Raw genomic sequence first — 27,433 nt, forward strand, 5'->3', positions numbered from 1 at the left:
CACATGGGATCCAGATTTTGGAGGGCTGTAAGTGCCCATGGTTTGTGTCTTAGTTCCCTTTCTAAGTTGTTCATCTTCAGAATGATCAATAGTCCCACAGAACAGAATAATATTGAATTGCATCTTCAGGCTGGTCCCTGGTGAGATTGAAGATGAGAGAATTGTTCCCAAGGATGAAGCAAACAAACAAAATAATCATGGCAGGTCTGGCCTATTAGGCCCCAAAGAGTTTGGCCAGATATGTGGCTCGATGTCTCCTAAATCCACTCAGTGAAGTTATTTGTAGAGATAAGCACCAGTATTAGAGCTGTAGGTGAGTATGACTGTCTTTCCAGGGGACGTAGACAGTAATGGTGTGTGAGGCACCACAAATTGACACCTGTTCCCTGGGCAGCTGCTGCTTCTCCTCCAACATACTTGTTGCTTCTCTTCAGTCCAATTGGTAGATTACAGATTTAGAAAGTGTAAATCCTTCTCTTTTTCTCAGTTCACCTCACTTACCTTCTCATTTAAGAACTAAAGTGTCCCATAGGGCCAGTTACTGCTGAGATCCCATTTCTCTAATGTTTGTCTCATTTCTCTTTCTTCAAGCTTTGGGTGGCCTTAACCCACAAGAAGCTGAACCTGCCTCCCTCATCTCACTCTAAACTATGACTTATGCACTCAAGCAAGGGTGTAACAATCCCATCATGACCAATTTCTCCTTCATAATGTTCCTAGTTCTCTTCAGAGTTACGTGGTCCTGGACTGCTCCTCATTTTTCCCTCACTTCCATTCCCTTGTTTTATGTCTTGGGACTCAGCTCTGGGTGTTACTCATGCTGGATGCCAAAAGTGTAAGAGTACCTGAAAATCCCTAGGCACTGTTGTAACCAGAGTTATTTGGTGCACTGGAAAGAGTTCTGGATTTGTAGACCTGCATTTGAATCCTGCCTCTGCTACTTGTGTGACCTTGAGCAAGTAATTTAACCATTTGGAGACTCAGTTTTCTTATCTGTAAAATGAAGGGGTTTATTTGAATGGCCTATAATTTCCTTTCAAGCCCTGTTAGTGATCTAAGAAAACATTCCAGAATTAAGTATACTACAAGAAAAAATAACTGAATTAATTTTATATGGAAGCCATCTAACGATGTGTGTGTATATGTATATGTACATGTACATATACACACACACATATACACACATCTATGTATTATAGATATGAGGGAAATATAGATATATAGATATGTATATATTTCATTCTTCATTTTAGGGAAAGGGTGAGGGAGAAAAGGGGAAAAATTCTCCACATGTTTCTGTTTAAACCTTGAAATGAAGCTTCCCAGCCCTTCTTCCCCCTGGAAAAAAGAAATAAATTGACATAGACCCAAAGGAACTTCCTGGTGTCATGCCATACATTTGAGGGTAAGTTAGCCTTAGCTGGCATTACTCAGATCATTCATTCCCTTATGCTAGTATGGAACATTCAGAAGCCTTTACTGTGACTGGGCATAGTGATGGAGCCAACCTAATTAACTACTAGTTTGCTTCACTCAGGAAGCTCTCATCTGACATCTTCTGTGGCAACAAGAGAAATTGAGAATGTTCCTGTTTCCTTCAGCCTGTTACCACTCTGCTCAGCCAAAGCACATCTGGCTCCTGATTAAGAAGAGAAAGGAAGAGAGCAAGAGACTTGTTCAGTGGCTGCACCATGAATAGAAACATTCAGTTTAATTTCAACATGACAAGTACTTTTAACATGTGCATCATTTTGTTTTTGTGCTAGTTCATAAAATGGTGACAGTATTTTTTTTAAGAGTAGTATACTGTTCTTCCAAAGGAGAAATGTGAGAGTGCTTAATACTTTGAGATGCTTGTTCTTTATGCATAAAAATGAGGTATAATACAATTAATCTACATACAGCAGGCCATTGGTAGGAATCATAAGTGTTTTCATTTATCAGGTAGACTCCTTGGCTTTGAAAGTGCTGAGCAGCTCAAACAGTTTATTCGTTCACTAAACAAATCATTAAGCACCTATTATATACAAGACACAGAGGAAAATGTTAGGAATATAGAAATAAAGTGAAAACCAGTCCTTTCATTCAAGGAAATTACTTTCTAGTGGCATGTGTGTGGTGTTCAGTTATTTGTTTTTTGATATATTGTTTTGGTGAATCAGTTTACTTTTTTAATTTACAGGAATCACTTTTCTGTATGTTTGTCCGTTAGAGGGACTGAGTAAAGGCATTGTCTTTTTTTTTTGTTTGTTTGTTTGTTTTTGCCACTCCAACCAAATCATACACCTCACTGAGACAAGGCAACGACCTCATCTTTGATATCTTTCAGGTTATCCATTACAGATCTGAGCACATAGTAGTAGCTTATTCTTTTTTTTAACTAATTAAATACACAGTGGGCACTTAATTGCTTTATCTTTCTATCTAGCTATCTTTCATTATGTTTGCAAGATATTCTTTAATTTTGTTAAAGGAAATTACTTGTTTTATTCATTAAAACCATGCAGAATATATGGGATTACAGTAGAGAAAAATTATGTGGATGTGATCCTGTCATATATCTCTTTAGCTTGCTAAAAGAGGGAAGGGGTGCTATGAGGACATAGAATATTATTTACATCAGAACCCTATGTGGTCCCTGAGGACAGGGTACTTTGTAAGACAGTAAAAATATATATGTGTCTGGTGTGTGTTTATCATTTTCATCATTATGCTCTGGAATGACCATAGAACTGTATTTATTTAGTATTTTCATTTTTATGTGTGAACTTTTTCATTAGGCCTCCTTTACTACCCTCCTTTACTGATGAGGTAACTAAAATAATTGGTTATGGTTAAGGTATTTACTCCAGATCACAAAGCATGTTCATGCAGAGCTAAAGGGAAAGCTTTTAACCCTTGAATTTCTCTACCACTTCCTGTGTAAGAGGCACAAAATTCAAACCAGAGGTACAAAGTGGAAGAATTTTGTAAAACACAGATAAACACCATCTGTTAGTACATGAATTAGAGGACATCACTGTGATTTAAACTTAAACTTTTATATTCTTCCTTGGTTGATAAAAGGAAACTCCTTCTGATGTGAATTTTTTTCCTTACAGTTTCCCTGACGTTTAATCAGTGTTCCTTTCCTTTTTACAAAAATTAATTTAAAAGAGAAGGGGGATAGAAGAATAAGGGCATGAGAACCTCCTTCTTATTCTTGATATTTTAATTAGCCAGATGATGATTCACTGTAAATGCAGAACATTTCTGTCGGAGAGATTTTTGGATAAAATAATCCAAACAAAATTAATAAATATGGATGTGGTACACTTCTAAAGTCCATGCTTTTGTTTTTTTTAGCAAATGGATCAAAACTAGAGTAGTTTTAAAACAATAATATTTTATGAAATCTTTTTTTCTTGTTCCAAAAATTCTGCCAAATTGTTCTTAAATACAGCCTTCCAAGGGGAAAATATGTGAGGGTTGTTAAGGATAAATATATATTTGTAATTGTTAAAAAAAAAGTGAGTTATTTATAGTAGATTAAACTAGGATTTCTATCTTGTGCGTTATCTTTATAACATCCACTATAAAGTGTTTTGATGCAACAAACACCATTACTGTTGCAACTTGTTCCTCATTTGTGTTGTCCCATTTCTTTGGAATCTATAATATATTATTGTGTGCTGTCATATTTTAACATATTACAAAATTGTCCATTTGGAAAACAAAATGGCACCCATATGAAAGGAGCAAGGAAATATTTTTGCCTTAGTAATCTCCTTTAACAAAATTAAAGAATATCTTGCTAACATAATGAAAGATAACTAGATGGAAAGATAAAGCCATTAAGTGCCTGCTGTGTATTAGATTCTGTGTTAGCTCTAAGGATACACTGGAGATAGGAAAACAAGAAAACAAAGGCATATCTGCTCTCAAGGAGTTTATATTGTAGTGGAGGAGGATAAAACATAAAAGAGAGGGGGAAAGTTGGGAGGGGACTTTCCTTAGAGGAAGGGCTTGGCAGCTGCTATGGATGGGAGCCAGACCAGTATGTTAGATACTGAAACCCAGTGGAGGGTGAGCTAGAAGTGGAGAGTGTAAAATGTAGCTGGACCTTCTCATGATATGGCTGTTCCAGGTGAGGACTCACTAATTATTGAATCATCATCAGCGTGGCCATAAGGCTCAGGTGAGGCAGCATATTTAGAGGTGGAGCAGACCAGTATGGTGGTAGAAAGCTATTGATTCTACTTTAATCCATTTTTCTTTCTTCAATTTCTCACTACTACCCTCTGTCATCCCTTCCTTTCCTTCATCTCCCTTTACCCTCTTAAAGCTACAGGGAACATATATGTAAAGTAGAAACAAATCCTGTGAATTTGAATAACTATTGAATAGCTCATTATGAGCACAATTTCAATTTGAAACCAATATATTTAATTTGTACCGTGTCAAATATTGTTATTGGTTGACTAATTGTGCAAAATACATTTTGACAGGCAAATATAACCTTATACTCTTTAAAAGTTTTGAGGATGGGGCAGCTAGGTGGTGCAGTGGATAGAGCACTGGCTCTGGAGTCAGGAGGACCTGAGTTCAAATCCGGCTCCAGCCGCGTAACACTTGCTAGCTGTGTGACTCTGGGCAGGTCACTTAGCCCAAATTGCCTCACCAAAAAAAAAAAAAAGTTTTGGGGGCAAATGTTAGAAATGAGAAGAATTAGTATTATGGATTGCCTTTCATTCACTAGGGATGTCCCCAAGGCAGGCATGTTGTGATGCTAGTTTGCCATTCATCCATACTGGTGCATCTTGGCAGTTAAGATGAGTTAGAATTCATGTCTAATCCTATAATCTTGTACCCTCAATTAAGAGAGGACATGGTAGAATCAAGGAAATCCTCACTTTATCTCTTTATTCTTACAGCAGAGTGCTGGATCCATAATCCTTACTCTGTTACTCTGTATTTCAAAGTCCCTGGTAGGTTCCATGTACAGAGGCAGAATAGAAATTTAGAAGACCTTGTGGGAAGTAAGTTGTGGTTTTAAAGTGATGTGTTCATGCTTTAGCCTTCTATTTCCTGGGAAGTTTAGAAACAAGGCAGAAATTTTCTCAGACTTTGCTCTTAACTTCTTCACACATTCAGGCTATTAATATTTGTAGTGAATTTGAGCTTACTTCATGTGCTAGGTGTTCTCCACTGAAGATTAAAGATTAATTGCATACTCAGTAAAGATATACCATTCCCAAATGATTGGTATTACTTTGGGCATAATTTTTAGATTATAGAGCATATAGCACAATCAGATTAAAAAAAAACTTTTCAGTCATTTCTACCCAGAAATATTTTTGTAATTTTTTTTGTTTCTAGGTTTTTACATTGATATCAGTTAATATAACTATTTCCCAAATTGACCAGCACAACTGAGATTTCTATGAAGCCTGTAAACAAAGTCTCCCAGGAAACTGTAACACTAGGAAACTCATCAACCTTGAGATTTCATCAGCTTTGGTTTTCACACCTCGTCTGTACCCATTGTGCCTCTGATCAGAGAGCTGAAGGGCAGAACAAAGAACTCTTTTCCCCTAAAAGTGAAAAAATGTATCTTTAATGAAATAGAGGACTTTTAATCATTCTACATGAAAAAACCACAGCTGAATAGAAAATTTGACGTACAAATAAAGGAGTCAAGAGAAACATAAACATGTAAATATGAGTGAGCAATTGTAAGGGAGTAAAAAAGGTTAAATTTCTGCTTACATTCTTGTATGAGGAGATGGTACATGTATCCCCTATGTATCCCCTATCAGAACACTATGCTCAGAGGTCATAGAAAGAGTCTAATTAGAAGGCCTGAGAAAGATTCTGCTGTGTTTTGTTGATCTTAAAAGAAGAATGGAAAGACAGAAGAAAAGAGGACTATAGTAAGAGAGGAAAAGGGAAAGGAAGGATGAGTAAAATAATCTCACATATGTGGGATACACAAGTAGAAGTTTATTTGACAAAGAGAAAATGGGAGGTGAACTTGAATCTCACTCTTATTTGTATTTGTCAAAGAAAGGAAGAATACATATACACACACATGCATACAAACACACAGTTGAGTACAGAGATACATTTCATCCAGTAGGGAAACAGGAGAGAAAACAGTTAAAGGAAAGGGGAAAGAATAAAAGGGTTTGTAGATTAAGGAAGATATTCATTAGAAGCAAACAAACTTTAAAGAGCAGAAAAGGAAACAGAGAAGGAAAAGCATAAAAGAATAGGATAGAGGGAAATACACAATTAGTGATTACAGCTGTGAATATTAATGGGACGAACTCACTCATGAAATAGAAGAGGATAGCAAATGGATTAGAAACTAAAATCCAACAATTTATTGTTAACAAGAAACATAGTTGAAGCAGAAAGGTATACACATAATTAAAATAAGGTCTTGGAGCAGAATCTATTATGCTTCAGCTGAAATAAAAAAGGCAGGGGTAGCAATCATGATCTCAGACAAAACAGCAGTGAAAATATGTACCTAATTAAGACTACATATTTCTGAAAAATCCCATAGACAATAAATTAATATCAATACTAAATATATGCACCAAAATGACATAGCATTTTAATTCTTAAATAAAAACAAATGAATGACACGGAGAAATAGAGAATAAAACTATAATAGAGGGTGACCCCAATTCACCTCTCTCTGATTTAGATAAATATAATTAAAAAGAAAAAAAAATGAAGGCCCTGAATACAATTTTAGAAAATTAAAACATGATTGCTTTCTAGAGACTTTTTGGGATTATAAAGGATTATACCTATACTCAGTTATGCATAGCACCTTATACATTAGAGCATAAAAATCTAACAAGCAAATTCAGAAAAACAGAAATATTAAATGCACCTTTTACTGACCCCAATGCAACAAATCTTACATTCAGTAAATGACCTTTGAAACACAGACTAAAAATTAATTAGAAATTAAATAACTTTATTCTAAATAATGTGTGGGATAGACAAATTCCACTTAAAATAATTACAGTTAAAATTATTACAGATAGTATTAAATACTTCCAAGTCTACTTGCTAAGACACACACAGGAAATATATAAACACAATTACAAAATACTCTGTCCAAATAAAGACAAATGTAAATAATTGGAGAAATTGCTCTTGAGTAGGCTGAGATAATAAAATAAAAAATGACAATGCTAACTAAATCAATCTACTTATTCAGTGACATATCAATCAAATTACCAAAGAATTATTTTATAGAGTTAGAAAAAATGATAAAATTAATCTAGAGAAACAAAAGGTCAAGAATATCAGGGGAATCAATGAAAACAACAACAACAGGAAGGAAAGAAGATTAGCTGTACCAGATCTCAATCTATATTATAAATCTTTAGTCATGAAAACAATTTGGTACCAGGTGAGAAATAGAGAGGTTGCTCAAAGGAGCAGATTAGAAGCAAACAAGCTCAGTGAGCCCTGTGTTTGATAAATCTAATAGTGCCAGCTTTTGGAGCAAGAACTCACTATTTAACAAAAACGGTTGGGAAAAGTAGGATGCGGTCTGGTAGCAACTAGGTATATAGACCAATATTTCTCAAGACAAGCTCCAAATGGGTATATGATTTAGACTTAAATGGTGATAGTATAAACAGATTACAGGAGCATGACCGAAAATACATATCAAATCTGTGAATGGAGAAGTGTCCATTACCAAACAATAGATAAGAGAGTTTTATAAGAAGTAAAATGGACAATTTTGGCTACATAAAATTAGAATTGTTTTGTACAAACAAAATCAATGTTGTTAAAATTAAAAGTGAAACAGGAAATTGGGATATAAATCTTTGTAACAAGATTCTTTGATAAAGGTCTCATTTCTAAGATATAAAGGAAGCTGATTCAAATTTATAAGAGCATTTACCACTTGATAAATGGGAATAAAAGTTTTTAAGGGAAAAAATGCAAACTATCAAAAGCCACAAGGAAAAAAATGTTCTAAATCACTAGTAGTTAGAGAAATAGAAACAACTTGGAGGTACTACTTCATACCCATTAGATTGGCAAATTTGACAAAAATGATAAATGACATGCTGGAGGGACTATAGGAAAGTAGATATATTAATGTGCTGTTGGTGGAGCTGTGATCTAGGTCAGCCATTCTGGATCTTTGTCTTCAACAACTAGCTTTATCTTCACCAGTCTTGTGAATATTATGTACCATTCTTAGAAAAGAAATTTGGTATTTTTTGGTTTTGGTTTTAGATTGGTTTTTTTTTCTTCCCAGATAGAGTTCTCTGTTGGTAAGCAGGTGCCTATTAATAAAGCTATTTAAATATGTGGTTATATTATATTATATCTACATATATGGCAAATATTTGTATCTTGTAAATAAATATATCTTGTTCAGACAGATATGATATGCTTATCTAAGTGTATGTTTGCCTGTTGAAATAGCTTTTTGCATCAATGATTTTTGTAAGCTTCTAGAGGAAGGGGCAATGTCTTATCTTTGCACATACCTTGTAAATTAGTGGCTTATTAGTTTTTTTTAAATGAGATTTCTTTAAACTTCTACAAAAATTAATATTTTTAAATACTAAAATTCAGAATTCATAAAATATAATCCAAAGTACAACCCCAGCATCTTTCAAGGGTAGTCTAATAAATACAGGGTGCACATTCCTTGTTAAAAATTATGTTATATATTGATGTATTTTGACATCCTCCTCATTTCTCATCACTTTTTCATCATGTTCTTTGGACAACTGCAAATGCTTTTTTTCTGGGCTTGATAATTCCTTTGTTCCTTAGGAAAATTGTTGAGACTGGAAATAAATTTTTCCTTATTTTACTCAGAATGAAAATGACTGATCGCTGTCCAATCTGTATATTCTAGAAAGGCAATTGTCTTGTATACTTCCTGAATCAAACTGAAGCCTTTTGTTAAGGAGCAAATGGAATATATTATGTTGTATGACTGGATTAGATTATATATTTTTCCTTTTGGCAAGCATGACTATTTGTAAAATTAATGTTTGAATTGCTTAATGGGAATTATAACAACTTTGTATAGTTTGCCGTTATTTTAGAATTTACAAGTTTATTTGGTAAACTTATTTTATGTGAAAACGAAGCCATTTTTATGCTTCATGGAGCAAATATATCCTAGAAATCCATTTACATGGTATGAGTACAGAAATAATAGTACTATATTAATTAATACCAGTTGGTTTTTCTTAAAAGGTGTTTCAAGTAAGTATAAATTAAATTATAAATTTGGTTATGAGAATGCTTCATTTTAGCTCAGTGATGATGTTTCAGGGCTATGTTAGACAATCTGAAGTATGTGCTAAAGGATGATAAATTATATTGCTTCATTCTTTTTCTTGATTTCCTTTTATCTCTCCTAGAAGTTTAGTACCAATAGTAGTTTAAGTATCTTGAATGATATTAATTCTTGAGAGGAATCTGTGACTTGCTATTTTTTTTCTGGAAAGAATTTGTACTTTCTATGAGGGAAGAGACATTTTAATATTATGTGGCCCCAGAAATATATTAAAATCATTATTCAGAAAAACTGTAATGTCATTTCCTGTCACTATATAGCCTACCACTAGTTTGGCATTTTGAATATCTTAAAAATGGGGTGCTTGGACTCAGCGCATCACACATGTAAAAACTGGAACATGAAAAAATGCCCCTATAAATTATATGTTTTAAAAATTGCACTTCATTATTTAGTTGTGTTCAAAGCAAGTTAATTAGCAGTTGAATGAAGATGTTTCCCAGTAATTTTGTAACTAGAATTCAGTGTTGTGTAGTTACTAAGAATTCAACCTTAAACTCAGGAAGACTTGGGTTCAATTCTCGCCTTTGACACATACTGAATATCTGAACCTGGGAAGTCACTCAACTTCTCAGTACTCCCAGGAAACTCTCTAAGACTGAAGATTGCAGCACAGTTGCTCATCTGCATTGGTAAAGGGAGTTTATCTACCCTAGTGTTTGATCTGAGGCTGGATTTGAACTCAGGTCCTCCTGACTTTAGGGCCGGTGTTCTATCCACTGTACCACCTAGCTGCCCCTTCAAGCTCAGGTCTTTAACAGGACTTACTTTGACTAACGCAATGCCCTTTCACTGATTAAGGGAAGGAATGCAGCTTCTGTTCTAGAAGTCTGATTTGTCACATTTTATACAGTCTTTATTTTGCCTTCCTTCAAAATGCAGAAATAAGTTTTGGGAGGCTTTTTGGCAAGTTTTTCAGATTACATGTACATTGACTAAACAGTGCCAGGTTACTAATGTTATTTGTTAGAACATTTTGTTAATTACCTTGCCAAAAGGAAACAGTGAAAAAGAATAGAGTGCATAGCCATGATTCACAGGACAAAGAAACAAGATCTTAGATCATTCATGAAACTCGAGTAAATAGTTTCCAAGGAAAGACCAGACTGACTAGCACAAAGGGTAATACTCTGTCCAGGGAAAAAACCCAGGCTATAAGGAGAGAAGTAGCACATGCAGGGACCAAGAGAACCCAAGGGTAGCACATGCAGGTAACCAAGAGAACAATGACTAGCATAGACTCTGAAGTCAGAGTTGAGGAGTAGGGTAAATGCAAAATAAATACATTGTAATTTAGGGGGGAGGGCACTAGCATTTGGGGGAAGTGGAGTGTGCTTAGGGTAAGTCTTGAAGTAAATAAAGAATTCTGTGAGTCAATTGAGCACTGAGGAGGTATGTAGCAAAAGACAAGGAGATTGGACCTGGAATGTCCTATGTTAGGATCATTAAGCAGGTGACTTGGCTATACCAAAGTGTGGGAAGGAAAGTTGGAAAGAAAGGTTGGGTCCAGGTTGTAAAGCTTGTCCTCCATGTGCTCACTGAAAGCATCTTTAGGACAGCAGGGATATTGTTCTTATTGTTCTCTTATTCTCCTATTCTTTCTCTGTGGTTCATATAGAGTCTTCTCTTTCCCTTCTCCCACTCCTCACCATATGAATAATGGGTTGGGCTTTGAGGGAATATGTTGTTATTATGTCACTGGATTTGAATAGCAGCTAAAACACCTGCATCTTTTGGTCTTGCTGAGCTACAGATTTCAAGATTAGATACTATAGCTGAAGTGATTAGTTCTTTAGCCTGTGTATCTTTAGATTTAGATTAGATTTTAGAATTAGATTATTTAGTTTCCAATTAATTTTTAATCTGTGCTTCTATGACCCTTTATTAAATGTAATTTTTATTGCATTATGGTCTGAAAAGGGTGCATTTAATATTTCTGCTCTTCTGTATTTGGTTGTGAGGTTTTTATGCCCTAATACATGGTCAATTTTTGTGAGGGTGCCATGTACAGCTGAGAAAAAAAGGTATATTGCTTTCTATTCCCATTCAGTTTTCTCCAGAGGGCTATCATAGCTGCCACTGCTAAGATTCTATTCTTCTCCTTGACTTCTTATTTAATTATTAGATTTATCTAGCTCCAAATGAGGAAAGTTTTGGTCCCCCACTAGTGTAGTTTTACTGTATATTTCCTCTTATAATTCATTTAACTTTTCCTTTAAGAATTTGGATGCTATACCATTTGGCACATATGTGTTTGGTATTGATTATATTTCATTATCTGTGGTTCCTTTTAGCTAGATGTAGTTTCCCTGCTTATCACTTTTAATTACGTCTATTTTTGCTTTTGCTTTATCTGAGATCATGATTGCTGCCCCTGCCTTTTTTAGTTCAGGTGAAGCACAATAGATCCTGCTCCAGCTCTTTGATTTAACCATGTGTATATCTCTTTGTTTCAAGTGTGTTTCTTGTAAACAACATATTACTGGATTCTGGTTTCTAATCCATTCTGCTGTTTCTGTTTTATGGGTGAGTGCATCCCATTCACATTTATAGTTATGATTACTAACTGTGCATTTCCTTCCATCCTATTATCCTGTCCCTCCTCTAAAGTCTGTTTTGCTTCTGACCACTGCCTTCTTTTATCTGCCCTCCATTTCTCTTATCACCTTCCCTTTCTGTTTTCCTATTGGGTAAGATAGATTCCTATTACCAATTTTGTGTGTGTGTGTGTACACATATATTTTCCCTCTTTGAACCCTCCACTATAAAAGCTCTTCCTTGCACACTTCTGCAATGTGAGATAATTTCCCCCATTCTTTCTCTCCTTTTCCCCTTCTCCCAGGGCATCTCTCTATGTTGCCTATTCATTTTTTTTATTATCTGAATATTATCGACTCACTTCCACACACTATTTCTATGTAGAATCCTTCTAACTGCCCTTAGTTCTTATAAGAAAGGTAAAAATTTAACTTATTTTGAGACTTTTATGATTTTGCTTTCATGTTTACCTTTTTATGCTTTTCTTCAAGCTTGCATTTGAAAGTCAAATTTTCTATACAGCACTGGTATTTTTATCAGGAATACTTTAAAGTCCTCTATTTCATTGCATCTATTTTTCCCCTGAAGGATTATATTCAGTTTTTCTGAGTTTTAACACCAGCTCTTTTGCCTTCCAGACTATCATATTCCAAACCCTCCACTCCTTTAACATGGAGGATCACAGTAACTCTTGTGTGATCCTAAATGGGGGCTTCCCAGAATTTAATTTTTTCTGGCTGCTTGTAATATTTTCTTTTTGACCTTAGAGCTCTGAAATTTGGTGATAATTCAGGGAATTTTCATTTTGTGTTGATTAGTGGATTCCTTCAATTTCTATTTTATTCTATGGTTCTAAGATAGCGGGGCAGTTTTCCTTACCTATTTCTTGAAATATGATGTCTAGACTCTTTCTTTGATCATGGCTTTCACATAGTTCAATAATTCTTAAATTATCTCTCCTCAGTCTATTTTTTTCAGGTCAGTTGTTTTTCTGATGAATCACATTTACTTGTATTTTTTCATTCTTTTGATTTTATTTTATTACTTCTTGAGGTCTCATGGAGTCATCAACTTCCACTTGTCTAATTCTAATTTTTAAGGAATTATTTTTCTAAATGAGTTTTTGTACCTCTTTTTCTATTTGGCCAATTCTGCTTCTTAAGGAATTATTTTTGTCAGTGAAGTTTTGTATGTTGGTTTTGTACCATTTGGCCAATTTTGTTTTTTAAGGTGTTGTTTTCTGCTGCCTCTTTTACCAAGCTGTTAATTGTCTTTCCACATTTTCTTCTTTTGCTTTCATTTCTTTACCTAAATTTTCCTCTACCACTCTTACTTGATTTTGAAAATTATTTTTAACTCTTCTAGGAATTCTTGTTGGGCTTGTGTTCAATTCAGTTTTTTTTTTTTCTTTTGAGGCTTGTTTGTTGCTCTTTTGGCTTCATTGTCTTCTTCTGAGTCTGTGTCTTGAACTTCCCTTGTCACCAGTAGCTTTTTTTATGGTCAGGTTCTTTTTTGATGTTATTTCCTCATTTTTCTAGCCTATTTCTCGATTTTGAATTGTATGTTAAAGTTGAGTTCTGTTCCTGGTGTTGTGGTGGTAAGAGTACTGTTTCTAGGTTCAGGCTTTTTTGCACTGCAATTTTCAGAGCTACTTCTGGACATTTGAAAGTTTTTGGTGCTTCCAGGGGGATGTGATTTGGGAAGAGATGTGGGCCCTGTTCTTTTTGTCTGTGTTCTGTGCTTCCTTATCCAGGAAGGGTCTCTGATCCCTTGGGATTGCAATAGATATTGTTCCTCAGAGTCCCTGATTCCTTGGAACCAAAAGGGACACTCCTCCTCAGGGCCTCTGCTCCATCTTGGCCAATAGTCCTCCTCTCAACCCTTGAAGTATGACCCAGAAGTGTAGGTACAGGCAGTTGAGTTGCCAAACAATTTCTGGTCCTGTGTTCAGTGCTAGCACAGGGGCACCCTGTAATCTCTTTCAGACTAGTTGCCAGGTCACCTTACCATCTTTGATTTGAGAGCTTTCAAAGCTGTTGTTGCTTCTGTCACCACCTCCTGGTCCCACCATGGGTGTTGGATCCAGAGAATTTTGGGTCCGTCTCCACCCCCATGCCACAGTTCTCTCTTTCTGACCTCATAAGTTGTCTTGGGCTGGAAAAATGTCTCACTCTGACTTTTCGTTGGTTCTGCCACTCCAGATTTCAATTTGGGGCCTTATTTTGAGATTGTGTTGGAGGGGAATGTTGGGAAAGCTCATCTAAGTGTTTCTCTACTCAGCTATCTTTGCCTCTGTAATTAAAACTGAAAAGAGAAGGAGAAGATGTTTTCATTGTTTTGCTTGTGTAACTGTAAGATAGCTCAGTGTCCCCACCTCCAGGCATTCTTCCAGAACCTGGATGGCAAACAAGCTTAGTTGATGTGATACCAAATAAGCAGTGGTAGACAAAAATCTGATCTCCGAGAAAATTAATTCTTTCCTGTATTATCATTCACAGTGCAACCAGACCATGTATCCCAGGTCAGACAAACCTACTTGAATATCCACACACGCTTTGATGATTATACAGGGAAAGAATGGCAATATCCATTTTTACCTCCTATTTCACTAATTGTATCTCGTACCTAATAATGTTCAGCTTACTTCAAGCACTGACACCCTAAAGCAATTACTACACCAACACTCATCACAGTGATTGGGTTACCTGCTCTGCAACCTTTGTATTTCCTGGTCTTCCTAAATACTCCCAATGAATCAGTTATTCAGTCGTTTGTTTCCCTTTCCCAGCTGTCCTTTTGAATGTGAGAGCTGTGGAGAAAACTTTCCTATAGCATCTCAATACTCTGCCATTTTTACACAAGCAGTTTGCATGTTTTATTAACAATATGGAAACACCAAGAATTAAGATTTGAGATAAGTCATTTATTTAGGGCTTTGTTTTGTTTTTTTGCTACATTACTGTTTGATGAGTTGAATATTGCTTTATAAATCTATGGGAGGCATCCTTGTGTAGTGGATAGAATCCTGTACTTGAAGTTGGGAAGATGTACTTTCTAATTCTGTCTCAGATACTTATTACCTATCTGACCATGGGCAAGTCACTTACCCTCTTCAAGCATCAGTTTCTTCATCTTTGAAATGGAAATAATAATATCTGTACTTTTCAACAAAGCAGGGCTGTTGTGAGGATAAAATCATATGTCTGTAAAATACTTTGCCAACATATAAATATAAAGTATTACTAGTGTTGAATTCATAACCTTAGTTTTATGATTATCTCTTGATGTCTCCTCTTAACCCCAGGGATATATTCTGAAAATCCTTCAAAAGTGTCAAGACAAAATTTATCTTTTTTTTTCCTTTCAAGGAAACATTTTAAAAGAAAATGTCTACTAGATTGAAAGTTCCATCATTAGATGATTTAGCTTACCTAATTTTTATTACCTTAAGTATATAACATAGAATTCTATGTGAGATAAATGATTAATAAATTGTCATGGTGATACTTTGTAGGATAGGCAGAGAAAAGAAAAGGTTTTAAAAACCAAGTGAGCAAGGATAAATTGTCACTTCTCTGTTCAGAACAAGTTTGAATTTGCTGTCCTCATATCTGTGATGATTCCTTCTTAACTTGTTCTTTGTCAAACTTATCAGTCATACATATTCATTTAATGAGGTCACTTTTTTCTTTTTGCATGCAGCAGGTAAAATCATATGGTTGTGTGTGGGTAGAAGTAGTGTAAATTCAAGAGTAGTGATAATTTACATGTGTTTATGACCATTTCATTGCCCTAAGCAGCCAAACATAACCAAACTTCTCCAGTATTTTTTCTCCCCTAAACACAGTGGGTAATTTGGGCTAGTCCAATATTGGATCATGATGACATAAACAGTATGATGTCTGTGTTTGCATGTGCTGTCTAGTGCCAGACTGAATGACTAGAGTGCATATTAGGCCTCAAGCTTAGTATTCACTCTAATTATAATTATGAGAAATATCTTGGAACTATAGTGATAGTTACCATATAAATATCCAGTCAAATATGTGGGCAGAGGAAAAAGAAAAGCTGTTTCTTTTAGAAGGAAAAGTCATCCAGGGCCTTATACCAAGTGATAGTCACATACTGTCCATTCCAAAGTAATGTCAATTACCTGAGGTAGGAAAAAGACTGAAAAGCCAGAGCTAATAAAAAAAAAGTAACTCGCAACCAAGACCACACCAATTATTTAACCACAGCATCCAGAATAATTTAACCACATTAGAGTTTGTAGCCAGCAGTAAGTACTGAGATGTTGGAAGCAACTAAAGCATCCAAAAAGACACACACATGGAACTAAAGAAATGTCTCTTTGTCCTTACTTTTCTGTTTGGTTCCTGAATGCCCCATGGGAAAGATCTGCTTGGGGGACTAGTATTCTTGGGGGTGGTGTGGAACTGGTTGTTGATTCTGCCTGTTGCAAATTATGACCAAGCAGTCAAACTTTTATTTCTCTCCCTTGGAATTCCTGTGATTAAAAAATAAATCACATCTTTCCCCATTATCCTTAATCAAGGCCTTTACATTTTGAAAATGGGTTATTAGAGAACAGTAGTGTGTTCTATTAAACATGTCTAATAGCACCAGCATTAAACATGATGCTAACACTTAAGGAAACACTTCCATTCTTTTTTCTCTTTATGGGGCTATGGAATGTTTACTTGGAAAATGCTCTTATATGTACACATGACTTGGTATAGGGACTAGATCTGTGATTTCATCATTATGGGGAACTGCTGGATGAGGACGTGCCTACTAATGCACATCAGCACATTCTTTGCAATTTATAAACTTAGAGAGCATTCAGTGACTTTCCTAAAGTTACACAGCCCGTATGTATCAGAGGTACAACTTGAACCCGGGACCTCCTGGCTTCAGGGCCAGCTCTCTCCTCACTATAGCATGCTGTCTCTTATGTAGACCTATAAGTGAATAAAATTGATTAACTCTCCTATCTCATTTTGCACTAATTTTCTCTTTGGCTATCTACTTTCCTATTCATTTATCTTTTCTCTTATTTTCATTTTAGCTACATTTACAATTAAAATAAATAACTACTCTCATGGTCATGCCTCAAATCAGAGTAGTTGAAAAACCTGGGGACTGATAGATAATTACTGTGATAGAATAGAATCAAAGTACTTTTTCCTTTGGTGCAGACTTATTATGATTTCAACCATGTGATCAACTCACTACAGACTAATACAGATCTACCATTCATTTCTCCTTACGGAGATTTACCTATTAATAAGTCATATCTCTCCCATCCTTTCACTCCATCTGCACTACATCCATTCTGACTTTTGCGATAGTCTCCCTGCTTCTAATCAGTATTCTACACGTCTAAGTGATATTGCTCAAATCCGTGTCTGCTCCTGTTACTCCCCTGATTAATTAATTCCAGTCATCCTCTATTATCACTAGGAACAAATATAAGCTCATCTTTTTAAAGCTCTTTGCAACCTGGCTCCAACTTGTTCGTCAAGCCTTTTTATCCACTACTACTTCTACTCCCCTTTACGCACTCTTTAAGATACATTACATCATTTCTGTATGCTGTATGTGTTATTAATTTTTCCAGCCAAACTTTCCTTCTTGCTGTTGGGCACAAATGGTCATATCCTCTGCCTTCCCTTGCCAAACCCTACTTTTCATCCACAATATCACCTTCAGTCCCTCAATCCCTCAGTTTTCTCCGAGACCGATTCCCCTGAACAAGCCACTAACCTTTTTTTCCCTATCTTGACTCCTTGGTAAAGCAGTTCAACTCTCCACTGCCCTCTTCTCTTAAGTTTCTAGTCCCCTTAACATATTTCCAGTTGTATCCTCCCAAGCCTCAGCCTTGGACCACTCCCACAATCTTCTGCCTTACCTCCTCTTATAAATGTGTTGCTGAATGAAGATGGAGAAAATCATTGGGTGCACTACAAATTTATAGCACACGACTTCACCCCACTGCTACTAACCAATCTTATTATATTTCCCTCATCAACTAACTGTCCGACTCTCCACAATATCCATTTTAAACTTTATCTCTCCTCAAACTTCCCCTAACTCCCCTTCCCCTTACTCTTTCAGTTGAAAAACTTGCCTCCTATTTTACTGAAAAAAATTGAGGCCATTCACAATGAGCTTCCTCTTCTCCCTTTTTTCATCATCTCATGTCACTCATATACCTCTGCCATTCTATCTTCTTTCATCCCTGTCTCACATGATGGTTTTACTTCTTTCAAACTGTAACCCTTTTGCCTACTCAAGCAATCCCATTCTATCCCATCTTCTCCAACAAATTGACTCTTTTATCATCTCCACCCTGTCATTATTTTTAATCTCTTCTTGGCTGATGGATCCTTTCCTATTACTTATAAACAGTCCCATGTTTTCTCCATCTTCAAAAACCTTCACTTAATCCTACCATCCCCACTAACTGTTGTTCTGTATTATCTTCTGTCCTTTCTTACCAAACTTTTAAAAAGCCATTGGGGGCAGCCATAGAGCTCAAGCCTTGGAGTCAGGAGGACCTGAGTTCAAATGTGACCTCAGACACTTGACACTTACTAGCTGGATGACCCTGGGCAAGTCACTTAATCTAGATTGCCTCACCAAAAAGCAAAACAAAAGAAAACAAAACAAAAGCCATTTGTAATAGGTACCTCCAGTTTCTCTCTTCTTATCCTCTTCTTAACCCCTTACATTCTGACTTCAGACCTTATTATTTCACTGAGATTGCTCTCTCCAGAGCAATCAGTGATCTCTTAATTGCCATACCCAAAGGCTTTTTTCTCAATCTCATTCTCCTTGACCTCTCTGTACATTTTGACACTGTTGATCACACTCTTTAGGCTTTTCTTACTCTAGCATTGGTACCAGAGCAAGCATTGGCCAAAGAGAATAGTTAGTTCGTTAGTTTTGATGGCAGAACTCAAGATGGCAACTTCATAATAAAAAAAAAAGTGTGCATTTCCAAATATTCCTTATCAGTTCTGATGAAAAAGTCTAAGATCACCAGCTACTTCTTCCTGATTATGCATCTTAACAAATCTTAACAATCCGCTAAGGCCATTTTCGTCTGCAGTTAGAAGCACCATGTAACCTTTATTTCCATCATCAGTCAGTTCCATAGTCTATGTGTTGTATAATTTCAATTCTTAAAACAGTCCCCAAGGAAGGGGGAATAAAAAAGGACAATTCAATTCAACAAATAATTATTAAGCATCTAAATTATGCTAGGTGATAGGGATAAGAAAAATGAAAAATGACAAAATCTTGGCCTTCAAAAAGCTTACAAGTCTACTGGGAGAAGGTGGATATGAGATATATACAGCTAAGTATGATACATGGCAGGGATTGATGAGGATAAAGTGCTCTACAGAATTTTCAAGGAAAAAATCACTTTCCATTGGGATGAAGGGGAGGCCAGAGAAGGCTGCAATCTGATGGAAACTAATTCTAGAGCTCACTAAATGACAGGTGATATAATTTCCTAGAGTCAGGAGAAAAAAGACCATATATAAGACATAAAAGCTGCTATAGCATAGGGTGGTAGATGACTAGAGTATTTAGGGGAGGGATTTGTCTTTAAACTCAGCTTATTGATACCTGAATGACCTTGAACAAGCCATCTTTTGACCTTTAGTTTCCTTTTCTGAAAAATCAGGGCAATGATCTCTAAGACTGTTTTCAGATTCTTTGATCTGACTTTAAAATATTTATGAATTTTTTGTTCTCTTTGGTTCATCATCCACCTAAGCAGATTGAAACTTCTATATAGGTTAGTTGAATAATCTTTGTGAATTGCTGTAGCCAACAAAATTCCATCACCTGCTGCCCAATTCTCTATTATTGAGCTTCCACAGACTTAGCTTATTTGATCCTTGAAAAACAAACAAGTGGATTGATATGAAACCTTTCTGACTTTGTCCTCTGTCCTATCACAATTTGTCCTCTGCTGGCCTAGCATACATAGCCTTCAAGAACTGAGTGTTACCTCCATGCGACAATGAGATGTTGGAGTGGCATTTCAATAGAGCATTATGGTTTCATTTTGCAAATAGGATTTGATTTGTAAAAACTTGATTTGCATGCAACTTTTGAGACTGCATAAAGCAAGCTACATATATACAAGACATGTTCTGTGTAGCAAAATCATTTATGGATGGTTGGTACAGAGTGCTTTATTTAACTCATCACAAATAAATCTCTTATAGTGAATATAGCCTATACAACAAATCCTTTCTTTTGTTCTCCCTAAGTTATGTTCACTCTTTAGAAAAAAAAAGTATTGTTGACTTATAGCTGAACTTTTCATTATTTTTTCCATCATGTAACAATTTACTCTTTACCTCTGCCCACCCATTCCCATTTCAGCCACCTTATAGAATACCTAGAAGGTCGGTTCAAGTGCTAGTCCAAACATTCTGATCCATTTTGATTTTTTATTTTAGTGTAAACAGGGTGATTGGCCTCTGAAATCATAAGCAGACATAGCCCTATATTGTCCTGAAACTGAACTTTAACAATTAATTTATTAAGTGCCTAATATATACAGAGTCCTCAATTAGTTGGTACAAGAGATCAAAAGATTTAATAAGCCAGGACCCCTCCCCTCATGGAGTTCACAGTCTATTAGTGGGATAAGACATATACAGCTGTCATACAAAATTATATCTGATAATTACAGGAGAGAACTGAGTCTCCTTTGTGGATCCAAAGGCAGTAGAAAGCATTATTTACTCAGGAGACCAAGCAAAATGTTTTGAAGGAGGTAGCATTTGAGTTGGGCCTTAATGGGTGGAATTTCACTTCTAAGTTCTTATAGACTATTGGAACACAAACCCATGATTGCATTCAGCATGGGGGATCCCATTTCTAAATGGAAGCATGCAAGTAAAAGAAAGGAGTCTCATCTTACCTTATAAATGGTCTCAGGTTTTTAAGCAGCTGTCATCCACTCAGTAAAGGAGAAGCAGTATTAGAGTGTTAGGCTAAACAAGTGGTCATTAAGACATTTGGCAAGTGGTTGACTTGAGATGATGCTCCCCGGAGCAGAGGATGAGGATTTAAGAGTTAAGGATGATCATAGTGCTTTTGCTGGTTATGTATCCAGAGTCCAAGTCTCCTTCTCTGGCTTCACTTATTTGCCATCCACCACTGCCACCAGAATCACAGCCCTTCCTTCTGTGTCTAAAATTAGGGGAAGTATGGTAGAGTATCAAGGATGGAGGCAGAGGAAACACAGGCTGTGGGCCAGTTCAAGAAAGCAGACTGGGATAGTGATGGAGAAATACAAAGGAAATAGCCAAAGAGTATTATCAGACTGAGAAGAGAAGCAGGGAAAGGTGCCAGCAAAAGGATATCTCACAAATATCTCAGATGTCCACTATGGTGGTAGATATGCCACAGGCACTAGAGAAAGACATGGCTATCAATGGATCAGCGGGTCAGCTATGTTATTTTCAAGACTAGTATAAGTAAGCCTACATTTCAATGATTGGTGGGAAGGCAATAATTCAAATACTTTCTGTGGCTTAAAAATGCTGAACACATTTGCACTGAAAAAAATGAAACAACTGTGGCTACGTATAGCAGTTTTCATTTTTCTTTTGCCAGTATCTAGCTTTCCAAATGTGGGGAAGAAATTGGCAGAAATAGTGTGAGAAAAATCACGGGAGAACAAAAACTAAATTACCAACAACTTAATAAATTAAGTTAACAAATGATCAACATATATTCATTCTCTCATTCAAGCATTCAGTTAACATTTATTTCTTACTGTGTACAAAGCACTATACCATATGCTAGAAGAGAAAAAATTTTCAAAGGTACACAATATAGATGAAATATAAGTTCTCTAGCTTCAGGAGTTTATATTCTATTAGTATGTATAAAGAACAGATACTTATGAGTAGTTGTTCACCGCAAGTATCTATGCGACCTTTTCTACAATTTCTATTCTTTTGAGTAATCTGGGTCACTGAGAAGTTAGGTGAGTTGTCCAGAGTCACCCAACCCACATAGGTCAAAGACAGGTTCTGAGGCCTGCTTTCTATGTACATTTTACTGCTGATATTCACATTTTTGGTGTGAGTAAAACGACTTTTGTCTTTGCCCATACTATCCCCATACCTTTAAATCCTTCCCTTCTCCAGTCTGCCTTCTGTTAAGGGTTAATGCCTGGTCTACTTACTATGATCAGTCTTAATTGTTAGTGATCATTCCTTCCACCTATACTCATTTATGTACTTATATGTTTACATTTTATGCCTCTTCCACTGTCTCCCTGTAGAGTGAACAAGAGCTATTTTTTTTTCTTTTGTGTTTGTGTCCTTAACGCCTTGCACATATGGAGATACTGCTTGTTGGATTGGACTGTACTTAGCACCTTTTCGGAAGAAATACTAACAACATAAATAACTGGAACTACTCTGCTTATGCGGATTGATGTCTTCAAGGAAGAACAGTATGCCATTTTAGAATGTGTAAATTAAGTTTAGGATGAAAGAAAACTGTCCAATACCTTGTACATATTACTAAATGTTAAATTTGTTAAATTGCTTCATGTGCTATAATATTGACTGGTTTCCAACCCTCTCACCCCAAAGCAAAGCAAGACTCTCTATTTTTCAAATTCCTTTGTGTTTATTTTATTTTAATAGTTGTTTATTTGTTTGTTTCTAGGTTTTCTTTAGGGGATGCTAGAAGGCCACTTCATGAAACAGCGGTCTTAGTAGAAGATATTGTTCATACCCAGTTGATTAATTTGGTAAGAATATATATTGCCTTGTACGGAATGACCCAATATAGAATGTTATTTCACTCATCACATATGGCTCTCCATGAATACTTCTTTCCCCTTCTCTTTTTACTGTGTTAGTTCTGTTCACCAAAAGTTGTTTCTTCAACTGAGTGCTAAGAAAAAAAAGCATTTTTGTCATCTAATTAAAATAATTACCATTAAGGTTTAACCTTTCCCAAGGTATTTACATTTTCAGAGAAGAAGATGTTGAACCAAATGAAGCTGTAATGGCTAGAGGCAGCAGGTGGTCCAAGGGACAGAGGACTGGGCCTGGAGTCAGGAAGATCTGAGTTCAGTTCCAACCTCAGATGCTTACTGAACTGTGTGACCCTGGGCAAGTCACTTAACATCTACAGACAGATCTTGCTTTACATAAATGGACTAGTCCTTCAACCTCTACATAAAGTCATTACATAGTGTAAGTTTGCCCATGGATTTAGGGAAAGGATAGATGGAAGGGGAGCCACTGAGGCCAGGCCAGTCATGTTGGAGTCCAGCCAGCCATGTGGAAGCCTGACTGGAACCGAGAAGAGGAAGAAGAGGTGTTGTGCACAGATAAGAGATGATAGGGACACGTGGGAGAGGGGACAGACATAAGACAGACACATGAGGATCTGAACTGTGAGTCGAGCAGGGCAAAGGTCTCCTCTCTTGGTGCTGAGCTTGAGATCAAAATACCTGAGTTCAAAGGCAATATGGTATAGTGGGAAGGTTGCTGTCTCTGGATTCCTCAGCCTGGGGTTTAAATCCCTCCCTTGTCAGCTCTGTAACCTTGAGTAAATCACTTTTACTCTCTGAGCTTCAATTCCCTAATCTATAAAATACAAAATATAAATTTATATTAAATCAGAGGGTTGTACTAGATGGCCTTTGAGGAACTTTCAAGTTCTCAATCTGCATTCCCATGATTTTCTGTGATCTAACTCTGACATTTATTATCTGTATGGTCAGAGATATGTCACAGCCTTTCTGAATCTCGAATTCCTCATCTGTAAAACAGTGTTAATGATATCTTTACTACATACCACTCAGGGTTGTTGTGAGAAAAGCACCTGGTAAATCTGTAAGGGCTCTATCAGTATGAACTGTCATTCTTTATTTAAGTTACATTTTTTAAAAAATCAAGTAAATTTTAGTTCAGTTTATCATTCAGGAAAATAATAGCTCAAGTGACTTTTTTAAGCTTTGATTTAAAAATATTAATATTTTATATTACATTATATGTTATATAATAATAAAATATTAAATATTTTAAAATTGTATAGTTTTATAAGCTTTCAGTTATTACATATTAATAGCCATTATTATCAAATAGGAAGTTATTCTTTTCCACAATTCCTGTAAACAGTTTCGATCTTAGAGTCATTAAGGTTTGTTCTGAACTACATCATAAAGGTTAAGTTAAAAATTCCAATTAGTCTCACAGACTTCAAGGTTAGGTTGGTTCCCTGACCTTTTTAAAAATGTGTATAATCAAGCTATGATGACCTTATTGTTATTGATCAAGTAAGCTGATGGAAATAAAAGAAACACTTGCCCTTTGATTTTTTTTTTTAAGTTGAAGTTTATGTGAACCCAATTTTCGGTAATCTTCACAAACTGACTATTGTTTGAAAACTTTTATCCTCTGACCTGGCAGTCACCTTAGAACGTGTATTTACTTGGATGATCTTCATGTCTTCATACTCTTTTATTTGGGGATTTTTTTTTTTTTTGCCAGCTGTGAATAGGACCTTGACCACTGTTTCAGGAAGAGCTGTGAAAGATAAACATTAATTACAATATGAAAATAGGATTAATTATTATCCAAGCATAGTGTAGTGAAAAGAGAAATAGATTTGGATTTGAATTCAAATATGGGCTTTACTACTTACTGCCTACATGACCTTCATCAAGATACTTCCCCTGTCTAGGCGATAGTTTCTTCAACTGTAAAATTTGGCATTTGAACTTTCCAGTTCCTTCCACCAGGGATGATCCTCAATCATATTTTACAGTTCCTCTTTCCAGCCTTTTCTTTATATGTGGTGTGTACTTGGGCACATGCATGCATACACGCATGTGCATACACATACATATAAACACAAATTTTCTCTATAGGTAAGTTTTCTTTCCTAGAAAGTCCTTTGTCGAAGCATAGTTGGACTCATAATAGCTTTATGCTATAGAATGATCAAGTCTTCTTGGGGAAGTAGTTGGTTAGGATCTCCTTATCTCATTAGGATAATCAATCAGTAAACATTTATTAAGTACCTACTATGTGCCAAGCACTGTGCTAAGTGCTGAGGATACAGAAATTGGTCAAAAAAAATGTTGCTGCCCTCAAAGAGCTTACAATCTAATAGTTAATATACTGACCAAGGAATTTAGGTTAGGCATGATAAATAAGGAAAGTTTGCCTGGAGTTGGCTAAGGACCCTATCTTTGATTTTTATCATTGAGATAAAAAAGAGCCACTAAGGGTTGTTGAACAAGAGTCAGTAATGGAGAATTGTGCTTTAGGAAAATTTGGTAGCTGTGTAGAGGATACATTGGAAATGAGAAGGATTTGAGACAGGAGAGACTGTTGCAGTATTTCAGGTGCTAGCCTGAACTAAGGTTGTGGTTCTAAGAGTGTAAAGTAAAGGAGGGAAATGATAGATATTACAGAGGTAGAATTAATGGGCCACTGAATGGATATGGGAATGAGGAAGAAAGGAGAATTGAAAATGGCCTTCCCATAACTTGGGAATCTGGGTGACTAGAAAGATAGTAGTATCTTCGAAAGCATTAGAGAAGTTAGAAAGAAGGATGAATTTTTGAGGGAAAGATGATGAATTCTGTTTTAGATATGTTGAGTTTGAGATACCTATAGCACCTTCACGTAGAAATTTCAAGCAGGTGATTGGTTGACCTTGAGCTCCAAAGAAATCTGAAGACTGGATAAGTAGATTTGGAAATCACCTGCACAGAGTAAACCCACAGAACCTGATGAGATCACAAAGAAAGAATACGCAGAGAAAACGGACCAGGACAGTGCACTGGGGGACACTTACGATTATCAGGCTTTTCTGGATGATGATTCAGTGAAGGAGGCTGAGAGAGAGCCATCAGACAGTTACAAAGAAGACCAGGAGAGAGAAGTGTTACAGAAACTCTGTAAGGAGAGGATAGCCAATATGAAGAAGCAGTCAATACTATCAAACTCTACAGTGTTCAAGAAAGAGGAGGACTGAGAAAAGGATTCTGGATTTCACAATAGAGGAAGCATTAATTAGGAAGAGGAAGCATCTACTATATGCCAGGCACTATGCTAAATGCTTTACAAATATTATCTCTTTAATCCTCACATCCTTCTTTGATTGATAACTGGTCAAAGGATATGAACAGGCAGTTTTCAGATGAAGAAATTAAAGCTATCTATAGTCATATGAAAAAATGCTCTAAATCACTATTGATTAGAGAAATGCAAATCAAAACAACTCTGAGGTACCACATCACACCCATCAGATTGGCCAACTTGGCAAAACAGGAAAATGATAAATGTTGGAGAAGATTTGGGAAAATTGGAACACTAATAGAGTGGAGTTGTGAAGTGATGCAACCATTCTGCAGAGCAATTTGGAACTATGCCCAAACAGCTATAAAACTATGCAAACCCTTTGACCCAGCAATTGCACTTCTAGGGCTGTATCCCAAAGAGATCATACAAATGAGAAAAGGACCCACATGTACAAAATATTTATCGCAGTTCTTTTTGTAGTTGCAAAGAATTGGAAATTGAGAGGATGCCCATCAATTGGGGAATGGCTGAACAAGTTGAATGTAATTGGGGAATGGCTGAGCAAGTTGTGGTATATGAATGGGATGGAATACTATTGTGCTATAAGAAATGATGAACACGCTGACTTCAGAAAAACCTGGAAAGACTTGTATGGTCTGATGCTGAGTGAAGTGAGCAGAACCAGGAGAACGTTGTACACAGTAACAGCAACACTGTGCAATGACTAACTTTGATAGACTTAGCTCTTCTCAGCAATGCAATGATATAAGACAACTCCAAAAGACTCATGATGGAAAATGCTATCCACGTCCAGAAAAAGAACCATGGAATCTGAATGCCGATAGAAGGAAACTATTTGCTCTCCTTTTCTTTTGTTGTTTTGTTTTATTTCTTCTTTCTTGTGGTTCCTCCCATTGGTTCTAATTCTTCTTTACAATATGACTAATGTGAAAATACGTTTAATATGAGTGTGTGTGTGTGTGTGTGTGTAGCGTATATCAGATTGCACCCCGTCTTGGGATAAGGGGAGGAGAGGGAGAGAAAATTTAGAACTCAAAATCTTATGGAAGTGAATGTTGAAAACTAAATATAAATAAATTAATTAATTTAAAAAACATGTGCAGGGCACATTTGAGAGCAGGGACTGTTTTTGCTTTTTTTTTTTTTTTAATGCTTAGTACAGTGCCTGGTAGACAGTAAGGGCTTAAATGATTTGCAATTGAAAAAATAAAAAAGAGTAGCTTCTAAAGACCTAATCTCAAATCATTTAAAGTCAATTCAAAATTTATTAAGAAATATGAAAGGGGTTATGCTGGATAGTGTAAAAAAAAACCCGTAATTATATTTTTAAAAATCCTCACATCCCTGAAAGATAGGTGCTATTATATTGTGTGCATGTAGATAGATAGGAAGGAAGGAAGGAAGGAAGGAAGGAAGGAAGGAAGGAAGGAAGGAA

At 36.0% G+C, this 27,433-nt stretch overlaps 1 protein-coding gene across 5 annotated transcripts in view; it reads left to right on the top strand.

Annotated features, from left to right (window-relative positions):
* Positions 1–27,433, top strand: part of SUPT3H (SPT3 homolog, SAGA and STAGA complex component) — a 663,195-nt gene that overhangs the window by 338,465 nt on the left and 297,297 nt on the right. For all 5 annotated transcript variants that reach the window (XM_027838343.1, XM_027838344.1, XM_027838342.1 and 2 more), the window contains one exon: positions 22,598–22,682. In XM_027838343.1, coding sequence (XP_027694144.1) covers positions 22,598–22,682 — 85 coding nt within the window. The remainder of the gene's footprint in view (positions 1–22,597; positions 22,683–27,433) is intronic.

The sequence above is a fragment of the Vombatus ursinus genome, unplaced genomic scaffold, assembly GCF_900497805.2.
Source record: "Vombatus ursinus unplaced genomic scaffold, bare-nosed wombat genome assembly UNPS02014826.1, whole genome shotgun sequence".
Taxonomy (NCBI): Eukaryota; Metazoa; Chordata; class Mammalia; order Diprotodontia; family Vombatidae; genus Vombatus; species Vombatus ursinus.